This window comes from Phasianus colchicus, chromosome 5 (assembly GCF_987193195.1).
Source record: "Phasianus colchicus chromosome 5, bPhaCol1.hap1.1, whole genome shotgun sequence".
NCBI lineage: Eukaryota > Metazoa > Chordata > Aves > Galliformes > Phasianidae > Phasianus > Phasianus colchicus.
The window spans coordinates 9,813,352-9,834,136 of NC_143440.1; the positions used below are offsets into that span (position 1 = coordinate 9,813,352).

General features: G+C 37.0%; 1 protein-coding gene across 1 annotated transcript; it reads right to left on the minus strand.

Moving 5' to 3' along the window:
- Positions 1-1,860: 1,860 nt before the first annotated feature.
- Positions 1,861-20,758, minus strand: CTR9 (CTR9 component of Paf1/RNA polymerase II complex). Its single transcript, XM_031613938.2, has 25 exons — positions 20,594-20,758; positions 19,073-19,171; positions 18,376-18,615; positions 17,768-17,885; positions 17,182-17,271; positions 15,798-15,946; positions 13,268-13,375; positions 12,709-12,816; positions 12,354-12,590; positions 11,615-11,704; positions 11,386-11,514; positions 11,098-11,281; positions 10,010-10,098; positions 9,557-9,742; positions 9,293-9,380; positions 8,893-9,041; positions 6,651-6,767; positions 6,328-6,473; positions 5,623-5,694; positions 4,779-4,914; positions 4,146-4,292; positions 3,561-3,718; positions 3,188-3,284; positions 2,745-2,857; positions 1,861-2,528 (listed from the first exon to the last, which is right to left on the minus strand). Exons 1-25 carry the CDS (start codon positions 20,636-20,638, stop codon positions 2,120-2,122), a joined length of 3,504 nt encoding a protein of 1,167 aa, XP_031469798.2. The 5' UTR covers positions 20,639-20,758; the 3' UTR covers positions 1,861-2,119.
- Positions 20,759-20,785: the final 27 nt, after the last annotated feature.

Sequence of the window (20,785 nt, forward strand, 5' to 3'; positions counted from 1 at the left end):
CATGTATTTCGTTCTGGACTAAGTTGCCACTACAAGGATTTTAATACCTGTAAGCCATCCACCTTCTTCAGAAGTCAAGGAATTTTGTCAAGAGAGGATAACAGCAATTATTCCACCATGACAATTTCAAAAAAGAGAGGACAAAAAAGCATGAACTAAACCAAAACAGTTTCCCTTAATCCTCACATGAACTCTCTCAATCAAGGGGAATAAAATGGTTACATTTCACCAACTTTTTTTTTCCCCTTTTAAAAGCAAGTGAGGAGCAAAATGCATTCCCACTCTTTTGTCACTCACACTGACCACTTGCTTATCAGCTACTTTAAGACCCAACTTTTCCTTATAAGACTAACTGCACAAAGAATGCTTTTCCTCCTCATATATTGTACGTACAGAAACATCTTTTAATGTATACTTAGTGAACATATTTCTCTCCAAATGGCTGTTACATCTGAAGACCTTCTCAGCACTTTTACACACACACACACACACACACACACACAAAGTTTGCAACGTTCACCACCAAACAAGACCTTCAGATCTTCAGATTTCCATCAATTAATAGCACAGTAGTGCAGGCTACAATGCTATAATAGTGGAGATGTATCTGAAGCAACAGTAACAATGAAATGTTAGAAACCGAAGTGCTATGTATTTTTTCCTTCCTATTGTTAAAACCTGGTATCTCAAACGCTTGTCGTTGCTGCCAGTGCTCCATTTGTTTTACCTGACAGATACTGATTTTCTTTAGTTACCTCTAATTTCTCACACTTTTTGCTTCATTAAGCGAAGCACTGGTTTGGCATCATAGGTATGTACCTCATCTGTCCAATGCTTCCTTCTGATTCTGAACAAGGTGTTGTGATCCTCTTAATAGGACAACATTTCCTCTAAGGGCACCAAGTTTTCCCAAGCTCATGCTTTCAAAGCTGTCTAGCTGCCAGTATTGTGAGCCTGCCATATCTTCTACCCAAGTGATTCTACATCAATAAGATGACTGAGTTAAGATTCAGCTTTGCTTCTAAACCAACAAACATGCTAGCTACTCTTCAATTCTGCATATTACCACGTGTTTAAATTTTAATTAAGATCACTTCTAGAAATTTGATATCAAGCTGAAACAGTAAAAGGAATATCTCAACTGTTTTACATTCTACTTTATCTGCTATGGTTACCACCAGCCCATAAACACGTGGCAAAACATACACAACGTTACTGTTCACAACAGACCAGAAATAGCAGCATGGGAAACTTAACTTTCAGTTAGTGCTTAATGTTAACTATCAATAGTGACAATCTGGACCTTCCAAAAGAAAAATGAATAACAAAATAAAATAAAATAAAATGGAATACAGTTTATGCAATACCATCCATTAAAAACAACAGTAATATACTATCCAGATGCACATGCTCTTCCCTCAGTGGAGATCTAACATCCGACTTGATAACCAACAATCAAAGGCAGAATGAATTTTTTTTTTCCCCAGAGTGGTACAGAAGAGTGATTTTTCAAAAATGTCAAAGACAATCATAAAGGGAAATTTGGTTCACTGCAGTTTACAAAACACACTGTTGTTGTCACGCATGAATGCAAGATACAAAAGAGCTCAACTCCAACAGCCACGCATTTAAGCTGAACTGAACTTGGAGACTGCTTCCTCAAAACACACTCCTTTGTCAAACAAAACTTTTTCTGCTTATACCTTTTAAGGCTTAAAATAAATCACTCGAAGCAAATTAGCAGGAACAGTTTATTGCGACACTGTCTCAAGAAATCTATGCATGTATAAATAGAGAAAACACAATTTTAGCCACACTAGAACCACCTAAACTGAGATTTAATGTTCCACAGTTTGTACATGCATCCCATCCCAGGTATGCTGCCTATAATACAGGGTTTCTGTTCTTCATCTACAGCAGTTTTGATTTAAGAGTACACCAAAGGCCAATTTAGAGAAACATCCATCAGTTGCTAATAGAAAGAATCACAGGAAGGTCTCACAAGAGTTTACTAAAACATTGGATGTTTTTCCCTGTAAGTTTTCAGGTACAAAAATTGGATTTTCTCTACAACTGAAATATATTTACATGAACGTTTAAAAAGATGTAAATCCAGATTCTAATCACTGTCATCAGAACCCCCTTCAGATCCCTCATTATTGGATCCTTCTGGTTCAGATTCATTACCAGATCCTCTGCCAGAACCCTCATTATCAGATCCTCTCTCAGAATCTCTGTCTGAGTCAGCACTGCGAGAAGCTGGGCGAGATTCATTATCTGAACCACCAGAACGACTTCTTCCTGACTGCACAGACTCATTGTCAGACTGCTCTGAATCTGACCGTCTCCTTTTCCTGGCTGACCTGTCACTGTCAGAATCTTCTTCGGATGGGTGGACACTGGATCTCCTCGGACTACCTGCCTCACTACCAGATTTGTTTCTGTTATCAGAATCGCTATCAGAAACAATGCGTTTGCTGTGCTGCTGCTCCCCATCATCTGAATCGCTGTTGCTATTCCTGGCATGTCTGTACAGGGGAAAAAAAACAATCCAATTAGAATGCTGGATTTGAGAAACATTAGCATGATCTGACTGAAAAAGGCAGTGGAATAATTTGTAATGGAAGATGATGATTTGAGTACAACAAAATGCTTCTCTTTAGCTCGTTACTATAAACAATGTCATTTTTCTCAAAAACATGTACTGAAACTTTAGTGTTTGAGAAGTGAATAACAGTTCTTACCCATCATCAGCAATCTTGAGTTTGTCCTCATCAGATGAATCGTCACTAGATGAAATTATGGCTTTTGATTTGATCTTTCCTTTCATTGAAGGAGGCAGACGTTCTGGTTTGGGCTGAGGGGCAGGAAAAAAAAAAAAGAGCAGTTCATTCAAATGGCTAGTTAGAGTATTTAAAAAAAAAAACAACACAACAGGCATGCTTCTTTCTAACATGCTCTAAAGTCATTCGATCAACATTTTCCATTTACTATCAATTGTTATACATTGCTTCAGAAATATTTTGTTCAACAATGAAGCAGCTACAGCAAAAGGGAAGGACAAAAGGCAGTTTGCTACAATAACTTTCGTTATAATTTTCAGCATTTATAACTCTGTTGAATGCAGTAGTGCTTAAGTTCAAATGCATATGTAGAGAAACAAGAAGATACTTAGCAGTTAACTTACAGCCTTCTTCTTCTCTGCTTTGGGTGGACGTCGTTTTTTAGGTCTTGGACCATTTTCATTTTCTTCATCATCACTCCCCTCATCTGCTTTCTGGGGTCTTAAACAGAACAGTATTTTATATCATGTCAAGTATATAATTGGAAAAAAACTTTTAGAAGTGGAAAAAAAGCAGTCCAAAAATCCATGATAAATATTATTCATACTTCTGCACAGGAGTTCTGTAATTTTTATTTTAAAATACCCATTATAAGGTTTAATCACACTAACCTCTTAACAACTGTTCATTTTTTAAGCTGTCATGAAAAACTGCATGAGAATATACTTAACAGCCACATTATTTCTCAAGAAAGTCTGACATTAAAGTATCAGTTACCTCCTCCTCTTCTTCTTCTTCCTCTCCCCTTCTTCTTCTTCCCCATCTTGTTCACTACCACTGCCCTTCCTCTTCTTTTTCTTTCTAGACATGGGCAAATCTTCATCACTGTCATCGTTGACAAACTCATCAAATTCCCCTGCTCCTTTTTTGGAACGCTGTAACAGATAATATAAAAGCCCCACAATATAGTCTACTATTTATCTTCAAGTTAAAAACTACCAGATAATAAGTCAGAAATGAAGCTCTTTCTGAAAATATTTTCTAAGACATGAAAACGCAGCCCTTCTTGTGACAACTTTCTCATCCATTCTAGCCTGTTATCATTAAGAAACCAATTCCAAATTTACACTTAATAATCTCTGGTTATTTTAAACATCAAGAAGGACAAATTTTAGTAATGTCACCTTGGTCATAACTTAAACATTAGCTTTCAGTATCCACACTGGGGTATTAAATCTGCACCACTTCATACAACAGAGGTTAAGTAGCTTGAAATTAAAAGTCTACATGCTTGATGTTAACCCAAGATAACACTTATTAAAGGGAAAGTGAAAGAGGAAGTTAAAAAAAATTCTGTTCTACCCTGCCTCCACCACCACCACGTTTTTTCTCCTTTGATCCTTCTACTTCACCAGTGAACATAAGAATATTCTTTGTCTTCTCCACATATTGAGCTCTTTGTTCCAAAAGTTTCTTCTGCTCTTCTTTTTCTCTTAGGCGCTTCTCTTCCTGAAACAGAGAAAAATAACCATTACTACTGTATTTGTACTATTACATTCAAAGGTGTTCAAGCTATCAGGGGACAAGAAACTGCAACACTTTTACAAATCTATCACAGCACGAAGTCCACGTGGCAAAAAGGTACAACATGTAGATGTTGTACAACATCTACACTACAGCAGGCAAAAGGCCTTTTCTTTTTTGTTTTTTTTTTTAGTTTTTTCAAGAGCTCCCTCATCCAACCATTAGTACAGTATTTTGATGGCAAAACTTTTAAAAGACAATACCTGGATTACATTACAAAAATAAAAACATATGTAAGGCTGTGGGGTAGAATATCACTTGTTAACTAAAACTTTTTTTTTTTTTGCTAGCACTTACTACTTCTAAGAAAACTATCTGCTTGATACTTAAATCAGTAACACCTGGTAATATCACAGAGCAATAGAAACATCTACTTTTACTTAAATTCAATAGAACGTAACAGATCAAAACCTGTTCTTTAAGTAGTTTTTGACGAAGCAGCTCCTTTTCTTGTTCTTGCTTTGCACGCAGCTCCCTCTCTTCTTCATCTTGTTTGCGTGCCCGAGCCACGTGATACTGGGCCTGACTCAGTAAGTCAGAGCATTGCCTAGAACATGCAGTGGTTTCAAGTAAAGGAAGGTGGCAGACATACCAAAAGGATAAACAGTTTTATAAAGGGTATGCATCAGAATGCTGTATTTGTGACAAAAATAAGATTCCTGAACTAGTACAACAGAAGATCAGGACAGATTACTGAATTAACAAAGGCAACTTCTAAGCAAATCTATCTGTAAATTGCAATATGCAATGTACTTCAGAACTTACTGCTTCACATTTCAACAGGCTTGAGTACAAACAGTACCCTGAACAAAATTTAAAGCAGACTAGACACCCAGAACATAAGTATTTCACATTTAGGTAGCTGACCCACTCTACTCACCATAAGCTAACTTAATTCTCCATGAAAGCAAACCTGTTAAGATGACCTTTAAAATCAAAATAGGCAGAACTAAGGATCTTTAAATACACTGTCACATTCCCCTTGATGGAAAGCTTTCCATTAAAACAGCAGAAGTTTTACAGGTTTCAGCTGATGGCAGAAGACATATTTAGTGTTATGGATTGCACAAAAATATTAGAAAATGAAGAAAGGAAAAAAAACAAAACAGTAACAGGGAGTAACCCTGCATTTGGATTTCTACTGTTGTGTAAAATAGACAGCTGAAATCCAAAACCAGTTTTACTCTGGAAAACAAACAAACAAAAACCAAGACAAAAGCATTCCCTTTAGTTCCTCAAAGCATTTGTTTCTTACCTGGCTTCTGTTGCAGCAAGTGCCAAATCAAATCTCATCTTATCACCTACTTTACTCAAGTAACTGAAGTACCTAGAAGAAAAAAACAAGGAAGAACAAAAGTGGTATTAGTTACATATTTATTGCAATTCTGCCTTAAAAGTAAGCATCAGCTCCCTAGGTAAAATCCTATGAAACTCAACAGAAGAGGACATTCACCAATTTTCTGCCTTATTGTACGCATCCAGTTTTAATCAACCAGTATGCAGGTACATTCAGAGTTCTCAAATGTAAGACATTCTAGAAGTACTCTGAAGGGGAACAATAATCCAGAAAAAACTACAGTCATTAACTATTAGACTTGATTTTGACACTTACTTCCAAAGCTTTACAAGATGCTTTTAAAGATGTCTTTAAGAAAAGCATTAAATTTGTAGAATAATTCACAATGCTTTTTCAACTATGTTCTTCTATGAACAAGCCCCCCTAATCACATTACAAAACCCACTAAGAAATATGCATTTGCCACCTGGTCAAATAAAACTAGTTCTGGAGCAAAGCCTGAACATGCAATATTTTCAGGCCCAATAGTTCTGCTAGGAACCCTAGAATGCAATCTAATATTTCACTGGATATGACTGCTTGTCCAATCAGAATCTGTGATCTATGCTGCACAATTACTGCAAGGGAACTGAAATATATTCCAAAGAAATGAAACAGCTTTACCTGTGGGCTAGCTCCAGCTCTTTCACAGCATTAAGTACCTCCTTTAGATTGCTTTTCTCATCTTTCAGGACTGAGGTAGCTAGTCTTTGTAGTACTAAAGCCACATTAAACATAAGGACTGTATCACTTGGTGCAACATGTCTGGCCTGTAAATAAAAAGCCTGTTTTTATGACACGCTACAGAAGCATACAAATAAGGTAAATAGAGATATACAGAGAATAAACACCACTGTTTCAACTCAAGACTACTGAATTTAAACAGACTTAAACATGTACCAGTTCACAGTAATTTTGTTCCATGACCTGTGATATTTTCTGCATACCTTTAACAAAGTCTGCTTACATTCCTGTAATTTCCCACATTTGAAGAGTGCCCGGGCCAAATACAACAATACTTCAGTGTTCTGATGCTTATAGAACTTTCTGAGGCAGTTTTCATACTGAAATAGAAAAATCAAGAGGTGCCAATGGTTAGTTATGTTTGTTAGTTAACTCCAGTACCTTTGTGTTCCTAGGATGTATTACTGCTAATGTGCCTTTTGTTGTGTGGTTGGGCTTTTTTTTGTTTTAAATCAGCATATGCAGAGATGCTTTGTTCACTGATTAGAGAATCCTTCCTGCTATTCTATAGCAATAACTTGATTTTCCTGAAAACCAGCAGCAGTCTGGGAGGCTCCGTAGATGTTTAAATATAAAATACTTTGCAAGTACCATGTATTGTAACAAGGTCAAACTAATTTTAAGAGCACACTCAGTTATTCTCTCTTATTTATTCATAAATTGAAAATGTAATAAATTGACATGTAGTAACTTCATACAGAGGATTCAGTCAGTTACAAAATAAAACCACACCTTTAAGATATTCTGTCTACCTAGCTGCCTATTTCTTGTTACATTTTATCTTCTTTCACACTAGAGCTGATCTCTGGTATAAAAGACCACTGGTTACTTTAGGTTTTACAGCCTCAGAGTAAAGCTTCCAGTAATCATGAATCTCATGCTTTTCATTAAAAAGTGCCTTTTGTTTGCCATGCTATTAGAAAATCTTTCATAATTTTTAAACTGCCAAAATAGCAAGAAATAGAAAGCAACCTTTACTTCCAGCTCAACTACAGATAATACCCTGTACCCGAATGCAGAAATTACAGCTCATGGGTTACATGGTGCTATGAGTGTTCAATTTCACTCGCTTCAAGAGTCAAAGATTTTGTGTTCATGTCTGCCTTGGATTTGAATGGTTTACAGCAGAGAACTCACTGCAACACCTGATACTGCAGTAAGCTGTGCTGCTGTTTTAAATTCATCTCCCTTTGAGTTCAATACCATCTACTGCAGACTAAGGTTTGCACAACTGCATAGCAGAATACAGAGAACAATAAGACATCACAGTGAATATACACATTTCTACTAAGCAGCTTCACCTAAATATATCAGCAAATAAGTACAATATTTTCTGACAAATCAAAAGGTAAGTTTCCCCACTTTATCACTAAAATTCAATGTTTCATTAAGCTTTTTGCATGTAAAAGCAGAGATGGTCCTGAAGGCAGACTCTACCCTAACACAACAAAACCCAACAGACCATGTTACAAAATCCTTTAAACAATAGTTTACTGAAGAAGAGTAACTCTGAGGTCTTGATCAAGTATAAAAGGCCCAATACCTCCTCCTTATAACTATCATAGAATCCTTAGAGTAGGAAGGGACTTCTGAAGGCTGTCCAATGGCCTTATGGAACCTGGCCTTGAAAGTCTCTGGGGACGGGGCATCAAACACATCCCTCAGCAACCTGTTCCAGTGCCTCCCTGTAAAAGATTTCTTCCTTATATCTAACCTAAATTTTTGACCTTGAAATCATTTGCGCTTGTTCTATAACCACTGTTATAACTGCTAAAGAGGTCCATCACAAAAAAGCTTTAGGATAGCTCTGAATTAAGTATTTTTGAGACTCTATGTTGAATAAAGCTTAATGGAACAAGTTTTTCTGAGCTTCTGTCTTGTCCAATATTTTTTTTTTTTAAGCTTGTTTGTGTGCTTTCTGATCAACTAACTTAAATAGTGTGGGTTGATACTTGGAAGTTAGCTTGCTTGAGCTGAACTAGATGACCTCAAGAGATCTCCCAACATAAATTACCCCATGATTTTAAGCATAGCGAGAGAAATCATGGCAGTTAGTTTTCCAAACATCGCCAACTGTCCTTGCAAACAACTGCATAAATAAGATCAGGAAGTGCTGGTATTTAAAAAATCCCAGCAGCAAACTGTATTTACTTATTTCACTAACATCTGAGAGTAAATCACATACATTAACTACATCAACTGAAACCTCTGCAACAAAACAGTTCCCAAACTAAAATTCCAACCCAATTGTATTTTAACTCTGCTACCTAAAAAAAAACTATTTGACAGCTTAAGTCTATACTTGACAGCAAATAGTATTGCTAGAAATAAACCAATAAATTGTTAAAATATTACTCAGAAACTTAACAGCTGCCAATGACAGCTAAGAACCATCCAGAAGTCATCTAACCCAACACATTATGTAGTTCAATTTAGAGATGTTACCATCTGCACAGCACTGATGTACTGTTTCTGTTCTACATAGATATGTGCCAAATTCAGCCACACATCACTGATATCTGCTGTTGCCTCTCTCACTTGGGCAAAAACATCACGAGCTTCACGGAAATATCCTTTATGCGCCAAGACAGCTCCTAAGGGGAAAGTAATATGTACAGTGTAAGCTTCCAAGTTCATGTACTATGTACTCCTGCCAAAGAAAATAAAATATTGCTTGAATCAAGTTTCCCATTAAAAACTGACATAGCTGTCATATGAAAGCTATTCTTTCATGTGCTCCACTAAATAATGTGCAGGCTCTGCAAAAACAATTCTACATGTATTAAAGCATAAAACATAAGAATAACATCAACTACAATTTAAGGAAAACTAGTCTAGCATTCACCTATGCCATTAGCAGCATACAAGTTCTTTGGATCATTCCTGAGTACTTGCTTGTAGATTGCTAATGCACGGTCTTGATGACGTTTTTCCTGTGGAGAGAAGTATCCCAGTTGATCACTCATTAGTATAACGAAGTATTAAAAAACCTACCTAGTGTTTTTATGGACTGTAGTATGTCAAAGAGGCAAAAAAAAAAAGCTCTCTAGTAGCTAACAAAAATTAAATAAGTAAAATCACACACACGGGACAGACGGATGCCCGTTACCTTTTCTCTGTCTCTTGTGGGTTGATGTAGAGTCTGCAACCAGACATTGCCAAGAGCCAACATGGAGTAAGTATCATTCTGTGTGGAAGGCTGCTTCAATATTCTTTCAAATTTCTTCTGTCCTGGACCCCACTCTTGTTTAGCCAAATGAAGATTACCAATCAGAGACCAAGCATCCGGATGGTCCTGAGTAAAAATTTACTGTCAATAATTGCAAAGGCACAATATTCCCATACAAGGTTGCTTTTCCAGGTATAAGATGCTATTTTTGTTAAATAAAATTCCACATTAAAAATAAAAAAATAATTTCAAAAAGATCAGGTTATAGCAGTTCTCACTCTTTTCCTAGTTTGTATCAACAAACAAAATAGAATGACAACAGAAGGAAAACAAAATTGAAAGAATAAGCTAGTGTTAAGGGTTTTCAATTAAAGCAGTTAAAGGATTACAAACCTGATTTATCTGAAGTGCTTCCTTAAACCAATCAGAAGCCTCATAAAAGTTACCTTTATCCCTAGCCATAGCACCCAAGCGCAAGTAGCCTAAAAAGAAAGAAAACAACAACAAACAATCAAGAAACAGGTTCAAGATCTCGAATATAAAAAACACTAGCCACACATGTATTTCAAAAGCAATCTTTTTCCTGATCTGCTAAAGATGGCATTACGACACTTCTCATGTTCTATTCAAGATGAGATGCACTGTGTAAAGATGAACTTCCATCCACAACGATGATGTAGAAATTGCAAATTTCTGACAGTAACATTTAACTTACTTTACTTGTTTTCACAAGTTACTGACATTCAAGAAACCTCCAATAGTGAAGGCCACATGTTATACAATTTTTCCTCCCTCCACATTAAACAGTTCTCCCACCTCTGCAAGCTTTGCGAAGACTACCAGATATCAAGGAGCAATAACAGACAAGAAGAGATAGGGCTAAGGATTAGGCTAAAGCATGCTGCAGCTTGCTGAGCATGTGCTATCACCTTTCCTTTACAGAGAGCATATCAGATTGGATACTTGGAAACAAGAGAAAGAGTAAAGCAAAGAAGAAAAAAAACACTGCGCTGATGCCCTCAACAGCTCTTCTTCTGTGGAGGAAGGCCAAGGGTCCATGGTAGAGAGCATTTGGTATAATCACTATATTTCCACTGATGTAAGCAGGTAGGGTTGCAGAAGCTGGGCATACTGAGCAGATAATCTTGATTGCAACTGAGCGGTGAGGTGCTAAGGGTTTTGGGGAGAGAAGCAAGGGGAGCAGTAAGGGACAACAGGCACACAAGTCTAGACAAACTAGTCTTGCTAGATTTTTTGAGTACAGTAAAAATCTGTCAATAATCAGAAGTCTTATGCCTGGAGATTAGACTATAAGAATGATTCAGGCCTTAAAAAAACATATAGAGAAAATGGTAGGTAAGAAGACCCTACAACTACTGTGAAAAGAAGTGAGGACAGATTTAAGACCAGAAAACACTCAACTGAAAGTTTTTTGGTATTTTAAGACAGACTGTGGAACTAAAATACCAAATGTTTCTTACAATCAACATAATTAGGATGTTCTCTTAAAATGTTTTTGTACAGTTTTTCTGCTTCGTGAAATTCACACATCGCCTCATACAGTCTGGCAAGGTTGTAGGACGTTGTTACAGAGATAGCATTGTAATAATGCTCGTCATGTTCAGCTTCTGCTTTTGCACGATCCAGTGATGCCAAAAAATATTTCTGAAGTATAAAAAGAGAAAAAGAATAAAACACTCCAGAATGTTCTTAGAGGAAAACTTCTGGGTGATCATAAAATTCAGTTCAAACTTTCAATAATTACATACCTTTGCTTCTCCTAAGTTTCCCAGCCTGAAGTGCAGAGCACCCACATTATTCAAAATCTCTGGTGGGACATCAGCCTGTACTTTCTCTTGCAGAATGCGTGTGGCTGTACCGTAAGCTGACAGTGCACCCTGTACAAATAAAAAGCAGATGCAAGAAAGAGGAGAATGAGCGTTGCGTGCTCTTATAAAAAGCATATATGTAATTCCCTCAGCGTTTATTATCAATTACCTGTATGTCAGTCTGTTCTAGAATTTGGGCTAGCTCAATCCATGCCTCTACATCATCAGGATATTGCTCTGTGACCTTCTTTAGATGTCCCTAAGGAATAGCAGAAAGTAATCATACTTTTTTGTAGACAGAAATTGTTAAATCTCAACTAAAGAGCAAAGTTATTTGTTAGTTTCCTTCTTTGTTATTTTCCTCTTCTTTGCAGAATGTAATACAGGTTTTAAAGTTTTAGAGAAGTGGAAAGTACTAAGTGTCACACCAATATAAGAAGTTAGAAAGTGATGGCTACTATTACATGCATGCATTTAACCAATATTAGATCAAAAAAATATTTTAATAAAGAAAAAAGCAAAACCACATTAACACAGTTTTTTCAGGTTAGCCATGACAAGTGTTTTCTAGAAATCCCAACTAACTTTAAATCTTTAGGAAATTACTACTAAATTTGGGAAGTATTCTGCCTATTAAAAAATAGTAAGTAGGCAAATGTGAGGCTAGGGCTCCTCTGAATTTCTGAAGTTGCTTTATCCAGAGACCAGTAGGAGCCCCAGCTCTGTTCAGAAGCTGTAGCTCTCCACAAGTAAGAGGATCTCACATGATAGTAGATATTAAACACTGCATATTTAGAGTCAAGTAACCCTGAGTTTCACACACCTTGAAAATCAGACTTGAAAAAAGTCTCTACCTTAAGTGATGCTCTTGTACGTAAAAGCACAACGCTGGCAGAAGCACAACTCACCTTCGCAATATCCCTTTTCTCCTGGTCTTCTGAAGCTGCATAAAGAGATCCAAGGATTTTCATAGTCTCGTAATTGTTAGGATAGGCTTTCAAAACTTTTTCAAAGCATTGTGACGCGTTCTCCTTGTCCCCTCTATAAATGTACATTTGACCCAATCCAAAAAATGGAAGTACAAAAGAAGACGAGGCGAACTGAGTGGCTTGGTAGTAATATTGGAAAGCTTGATCATAATCTTCCTAAACAAAAATTAAAGAAATAGCAGGTAGTGCTTTCACATGTAAGCTTTTTCCAAACATTTAAACAAGAATTTTAGGTGTAAAACCTCAAAGGGGGGCTTTTAAAAGTTTGTCCTACCTGTACATGAAAAGACCTAGCCAGCTGGTAACAACTCTCCGCCTGCATTGCTTCAACTTCAGTATTATGAAAAGCATGAAGAGCCAAGTGTTGTACTTTACCGTAATCCTAAATAAATGAATTTGAAAGCCTTCATTTCATTCAGTCATGTATTATTTACACAAGAATACACAGCAAATAAAGGAAAGTTTTAGCCATATCATTTACTAAATAACAACAGATTTAGTTTTAGAGGTTCCTGTTTTCTCTTTAATTCTTATCTTTTGCATATTTTAAAACCCAGAAGGGAGAAGGAAAAACAAACAACAAGAAAACGGAAATCCCTTCAGGAGATATAAGTGAGCTTGATTTAAGAAATAAATGTACTATTTTTGGCCTTCTTAAGAAAAACTTATGAAAAAAATTAAGTTAAAAACTTAATGCATATTCATCTGTATTATCAATTCCATATTCTGCATCACCTAGCCTGGTGAAATGAGATCAAACCTAACACTGGAATCCTTTCTGCTTGGAGGTTATTAAATATTTGACTGTAAAATTCCATAGACCACTTACTTACCTTCTTGAAGAAGAAGTGATTAGCCAAGTGATTCAGCACCATTGGATTACTGGGATCAATTGTGTAAGCCCTAGAGAGGAGCTGGACACCATTCTTGATGGAATCAGCCTAAATGAAACATTCAGAGGTATCAGCAGCATCTCAATAGCTTTATCTTATTAAGATTTTAAAAACTATTCTTTAAAAACTATTCTTTTCAACTTCAGTTGAACTGCTGCAGGACCTCTTACAGAGCCTGTGTGCTAGGCTCTCAAAAGAAAAAGCAGCTGCCAGCTTTTCTACCTGCGACATAAAGATGGGAAACAAAAAATGAAGCCATCAGATAGATCGCGGAAGAGGAAAAAAAGAAACAAGCAAACAACAACAAAGAAAAACAAAGTATTACTTTCTAGGGAGAAACAAAAAGAATTACATAGCCTTAGTGTCCTTTGGCATTTCAGTTGCACACCTCTGATAGCCTTCCTTCTACTGTTCAGCGCCTCTCGATGTTTGTTATTGGTCTCAACCCTTTTAATCATTCATTAAACAGAGAAGTGAAAATACTGTCACGTTCAAATTCTAAACAAGAACTAAACCCAATATTGAATTAAGAACTACTGAAATTAAGTTCTAATTTAAAAAATGGCAGAAGTTGGACTTAATGGTATTACTCTAAGAACACATGCCTTTATACAGAGGCCTAACTTTAAATAAAGCTTTCCATGAGTGCACATTTGACTTGATGACAAGTTCAAGTCCAAAACTCAGACAGTAAGCACCATTTTTGGGGGATGTTGCTGAGATATATATCACAAGCATAAGATCTTAAATCTGCAGGTATTTAATAATAGGAAAAAGGAACAAAAAAAAAAATTTTATAGTACTAATAATCTAGTAAAAAACTGATGTCTCAGCCTTATAAAATCTGAAGTCCAACAGGCACACAAACAAATTTCATTTTAATAAAGGCAGTATCTGTCCAGTTTTATCACAAAAATATAGACTGGCTAGGAGATACGGAATCAGTCTTGCTTAACTTTCAAAAGCAAAAAAGGTTTTATAATCATATTAAGTCTGATTTTTCCAGTAATTTGGATCCCATGTCCAGTTTCAAATAAACTCAGCAGATGGGCAGAGGTCTCAAAGCTCCAAGGCACCATCATGAAATGAAACCAGAGAGAAGACAAACTCCAGAGAGAACACAGCATAATCTCAACCCTCATTTGACCTCGTAGTATCTTTAAGGATGGAGAAATATTGCCAATATCAACAATTAAAAGTTCGTACCTCGGAGAAATCTAATGTTATGCTAGCACTGCAGTGCAAGTTGTGGAACCAGAGGTAAAGCACAGATGATACATTCCTTAGAAAAAAATAATGTATTTGAGTGGGTCAGTTTTTAGTCACAGCTTTGCAAAGTTTAAGGGGACTTAAGAGATTTAACAAATTTTCAGGGAATCAAACATGTTAAATAGCAGGTTTCATCAGTTTCTTGCCCACTGAATTATTTGTTATGATCTGATGTTAGAATATTTTTGGTTGTCCCTAGAGCTTTATGGGGAAAAAACCTCTCCAAGTCACATTTACTCAAATTACTCATGGAAGTCTAAAATAATTTTTTCCCATGACTTTGTAAACTAAATCATTTTCAGATATTCTGTACTAAAAAAAGTTCTTTCCTAGAGAGTTATGTGTTCCACAGAAAGCAATACTGGAACAATATTAAATATTAGCAACATACGACTATGCAAGAAAGGTTGGTAATTTATTTGCTTATTTACTTATTTAAAACTTTAAAGGTCCCATCTTCCACTGATAACTTTCTTAGCATAGACTGACCATCTCAGATTTTAAGCTAAGTTTTATGACAGTATGGTTTTCTAACGATACATCCAGAGATACAACATTTTGATTTCATCAGCCTAGTTAAAATTTGTTGATTCCTTGGTTTATCATGGAGCTTATGTTCCACATTAGCTTGAGCACAACTTGCACAGGTGTATGAAAGGTTATGTTCCATAAAGCCTTGGAAGCCTGGGACGAATCTCCTAGGACCACATCTTTTACTGCAATCTTCCTGCTAGTGGATGCTCTTTCAGAAAAAATTCTGATGCTCTGGATACAGCTGTCATCGCAAACGAGGTCTCCAAGTATCTGGGAACTTTCAGATCATCTTGAGTACAAACTCATGTACTTAGACATTTGAAACTTCAAGAAGGTTAAGTAAGGCTGGCTATTAGATACGCAACTACTGCTCATTAAAGATTTTTAAAATCACCACTTTCTTATGGATGTGTATTCACACACCTCATCAGGGACTTTCTGTGCTTAGAAAAGCACCTCTATAAGCTACAGAATTGACTGCTTTTAACTAAAGAAAGTTATTCAGCACGTACCTGAAGTACAAACCTACAACATCATTCAACAGTAACACAGGCTGAAATGATTTAATCACGCATTTTTGTATCCCTCTTAAAAGTTGGAGTGCCCCTCAAATGATAAAACCTTTGCCGTTTCAAGCGAGTATGGCTTATAGTTAAGTCAGACCCACCTCTTTATTATTGAGTTCCAGGACAGCCAGTCCAACCAAAGCTCCAACACATTTTGAATTTAGCTCCAGAGCTCTGCTGAATGCCAAGCGAGCTTTTTCCAACTTGTTCAGTTTTACAAAGCAATGACCCATACCTAATCGAACCTCAGCTGGAGAACAAGATGACACCATTCAGAATCCCAAAATTTCAACAACTTTTATTTTTTCTTTTTTTTTTAAACATACTGAGCAGAAATACTTTTTTAAAACCTTCTAATGATCTGCTGTTTTAAAGGACAGCCTCCCTCACTTGGTAGCAAAGTTAACTTTTCTAGGTTTCTTCATAAGATTTCACCAGATTGGCATACATCTTTAAAATACTCAAACAATAATCAGATAAAATATTACTTCTATGAAAATGTAACAAAAATAACTAAGAAAGACATGAAAAAATTGTGAAAAAAGATGAAAGGGCTGCAAGTGTCTTGAGCAGGTTAAAGTTCACCTGAGAGTAGGAGGCCTTCAGAAAACAGTCAAATTAACAAGTTTGCTAGGCATTCTGCCTCAAACAATCAATTCACTGTTAGCAAGATGCTGTTTATCATCCTCTAACTTCCATGATCTGTACAGACAAGCTAATATAGAGGACTTATACTGTCCTGCTCTTTCAGGACTACAAATACAGAGACATTTATATATAGTGAGAATAAAATATGTTAGTTTCAAAGTATGGCTTACATTTCTACACTTATTTTAGCAGCAGTGATTCTTACACTAAGCCAGACTTACGGAATGCACATCACCTTTGCAGAAACCTTTTTCAGATAAGTTCTGAAAAAGCATACCACAACCCTCAGAAGGTTTTAGAGCATTTATGATCCCAATGCAAATATCCTTCACTACTATGACTATTTCTAAACCACATGCATAGCTTTTACAGCTTTTCCAGATTTCTGCATTAAGAAAACCATACAACACAATAAAAAGTCTTATCGTAGAGTATGGGTAGGATTCTACATTTCATGTTGTTTCATCGTTAATGCTAATGCACTGACATAATTTCCTTGACCCTTATTCAGGAGTTTGTAGTCTTGAGCAATACTTTCCTCCCTACTCCACACAATTTTAATATACAACTTCTTATTTTCTAATAGCTGTAGAAGGTAATAAGTGAGAAAAAAAAAAAATAAGCATCTGCCTCAACATGATTTCTTTCTGTAACAATTAAGTAGCACGCCAAGTCAAGAAACATCTCACCTCTCCAAGAGGATGAAGGGTTTTTTTGGTGGTAGCTCTGGGGATGGTTTTGGTGGATCTTTTGGACAGAACACAAATAAGCCCAGAGATATTTAAATCAGGGAGATCTGAGTTAGATGCTTCCACTAGCAAACGGTTTCTACCTTACCTGGACAACCTGGATTGGTACGCAGCGCTTTCTTGTAGTATGCAAGGGCTCCTCTATAATCTTTCTTGTTGAAAGAAATGCACGCTTTACCTGTTAAAACATATGCATCAAACTACAAATTAATCAGAAACATAAACAAAGCTGTTGTAAATCAGCACACATGTACACATGTATCATTTACTGAACACGTACTGTACCAGTTTTCAAAAGCTACAATTAAGAGACTAACAGAAAATTCAGACAACCACAGCTCTTTTGGTATCTTTGATGATGTCAAATATAAAATAACAATCAATTACATCAATTTACACTTTCCTGGCTTCCTGCTTAAACTTAATTCTTTCCTAGTGCAGAATAAAGACACTTACTAAGCCTACGGTAATTAGTGAGTAAAGAAAAATAAAAATAAATATCCATAATGCACTTCTGGTCAAGAGTACACACTTCTTCATCCCCTTCTTTCTCTCTCTGCTTACATACATATCACTTTCCCAAGCACATAGCTCATTCCAAAACTCAAGTAGAGAAATCAGGGATTTTTTATTTTTATTTATTTATTTTTACACAAATATCCATAAACTCATACCGAGAAGGGCTGGAATATTATTTGGAGACTGGTTAAGCACAAAATGGAACTGTGCATCAGCCTGGTCCATCTTATCACCTTCAAGCAGACAAAAACAGGCTCTTCCCAGCAGGTGATTCTAGATAAAGAAAACACAATATCCACAACATTTACCTTCATAAAATATGAAGATCAGACCATGGGAAAGGTTATCTAGCTGTGCAATAAGATTTTTTCAATGATTAATTTATCTCTCTCACATTGGGATAAGCAAAATCAAACAGGGTGTTTAAACAGATGATAAATGTCTCAAAGTTCACATGTCATCAAGCAAAAGAATAACAACCAACCTTGCCTTCCCAAACCCACAAAAGTTGATGCATACAGTTCTATTAGGTGTCCCCAGCTAGAGATAACTAATTATTCCTGCTAGCACCACACACTCATTTCAGATATTTTCAAGTTTTATGCCAGAGTTAAAAGCCTAAGCATTTTCGACTTTCCCTACAATGAATCAATATTTGCTTTCTTTAGAAGAACTTTTTGAATTCACAAAGAAAAATGTTGAAATTAAACTAAAAAGAATCATTTAAAATTTTATAAACATGGTTTTTACAGATTCTTTTTACCTGATCATACATGATGATTTTGTCAGCCATAGTATATAATAAGGTAGCTTGTGTAATGAGTTCCTTCTTGTTATCCTTGTTCTTTTCCTTTCGAGCCTGCTGTACATAATATGCTGCCAGAGTATCCAGACATGTCATCTGATCTTTTTCATGGTCTCTATAGTCCAAGTTCCCATCTATGCGTGCAGCTTCCAACAGCTTCACAAAATCTTCTGTTTTTCCTTGTTTGTAGTATTCCAGCTGTAAAACATACATGATTTTAATGGACTGTTCCATAAGCCACATAAATAAAGCAGTAATATTATATTATGATATTAGCAATGTTTTTTCTATCGCCATCCCAACTTAGTTTTTCAGAAGTCTTACAACTATTTTTCCTCTGAACTTTTGTACTTTTGCTTCCCCATACTTTCATCAGTACAAATAATGCACTCCATTTTTAATGCAGTACATAATCAAAGACGCAAAATGGCAAAAATATGGAAAAAAAAAAAACAACTCGGGAGGGTGGGGATCGAGCCTTGTTTCATGAGAAAAGACAAAGTTAACAATGTTAACATGTCAATTCAGAAGTATCCGCTTCGAACCTTTTACCAAATAGTCAAATTAAGTTCCAGTTCCGAATTCAATTATCCCTGGTCATAACATTAAGTGGAATTCTTTGATAAATTAAATACAGAGTTGAGCATATACTCACCGCCAAGGCAATCCATATGTGCAGTTGTGTGTGTTCCTGTTTCAGTATACTTATAACTTCATCACCCTCAGGTAATTGATCGAAGTCAAGCTCAATAACCTGCAACCAAAAAACGCAGACCTTCTTCTCATAAAGTATTAACACTGTTATTTATCCTTGAGCTCAAAGCAAACTGGACATTTCAGCACACAAAACAAACAATTCTATTCACACAAAATAGTGGAGAAAGAAGTGATGATGTTTTTTATTCTGGAAAGTACAAAAGTGCTGGCCCTCACAAATACCTGAGAAAAGAGTTAGTGTTAGGGTTACTGGTCAGGGATGAGTTACTAATGTAATTTTTTTCACCATATGTGTTAGGCTCTGGAAGTTCACACTCCAGCTAACAATCAGCTAACCAACTTGCCTTCACACACCTCCCTTCAAGAACTGCTCTATTTTTAAACCACTTTCTACAGGTAAAACAAAGATCTGTGACACAGTTAAAATAATCCAAGGAATAGGGCATTACAGAATTCATTTCTAAGATGCATTTAAGAACAGTGCAATTTTCCACTATGCCCAAATTAATGAAGAGGTTATTGAAATGGCAAACATGGCAGAGAATAAATTTCTGATCACTAATAACTACAGTCATAATGAGCAAATGATAGAATCATAGAATCATCTGATCCTTTAGGTCATCAAGTCCAATTCCCCTGGAACAAACATGGGTGCCTACAGCTAGAGCAGGTTGATATCAAAAACTTCTTACCATGACATCATTATTTAACAAGCACAGTTTCACCAAGTGGGTCTACACTTCTGGTATGAAAACTGAGGAAAAAGGAATAAATGCTCCTAAGGTGGAATGTCCATTTAAGGTGTAACACCATTTAAATATCTCTCTGCTGTTACCTTGTACTGTGTGTGATATTCATCATCCACGTCACTACAACTTCACAGTGAGAAAGCAGCACAGCAGTTATAACCAGGTCTGTCCTGCTGTTACCTACACAGGGACTCCCATTCCCACGACTGAGTTAGATCCACTCAGTTTATAAGGACTTCGATTTTACAAGGTTACTATTATAAAATGGTTTATTACAGCAGTCCTTAGAGATTAATCCAGAACCTCAGGACTCAAGTCATTCTTAATCACAGCTTGATGAGCATCGAGCTCACCCACTCATGCTGACACCCACAACTGAAGTTTCTGTCAGAGAGTGATAACTCCCCTCACGTGTAACGCACAGAGAACACAGCAGTGCTTTGTGAGCCGTATACACACTACAGCAGTCGATACAAGCAGCTAACGCGTACGAAACAACACGCTGCGGGAGAGCAAACGGCTCCCCCTGCCCTCTGTCACGGCGGTGCGAAGGACACCGGACCGAACTCCCGGCCGTGCCCAGCCGCTCTCTGTCAGCAGCCGCCCCGGCCCACAGCAAGCCGCACGGAGAGCGCCCAGCACGCATTTCACACCGCGAGCCCTCCCGCCCCAAGAGCAGGCCGCGCTTCCGCCTCCCGGCCCCGACTCGCCTCATCGGTGTCCCGCAGGGGGATCTCAATAGATCCCCGCGACATGATAGCGATGACAACGGCGCGGACGCCGCCAGCCGCCGAATTCCGCCGGACCGCCGGCCTTCAACGCGCTACGGCAACGACGCTCGCACTTCCCCTCACACACCGAGTGACCCGGATGTGCTCGGGCGGACCCGCCCCGCCCCCCGA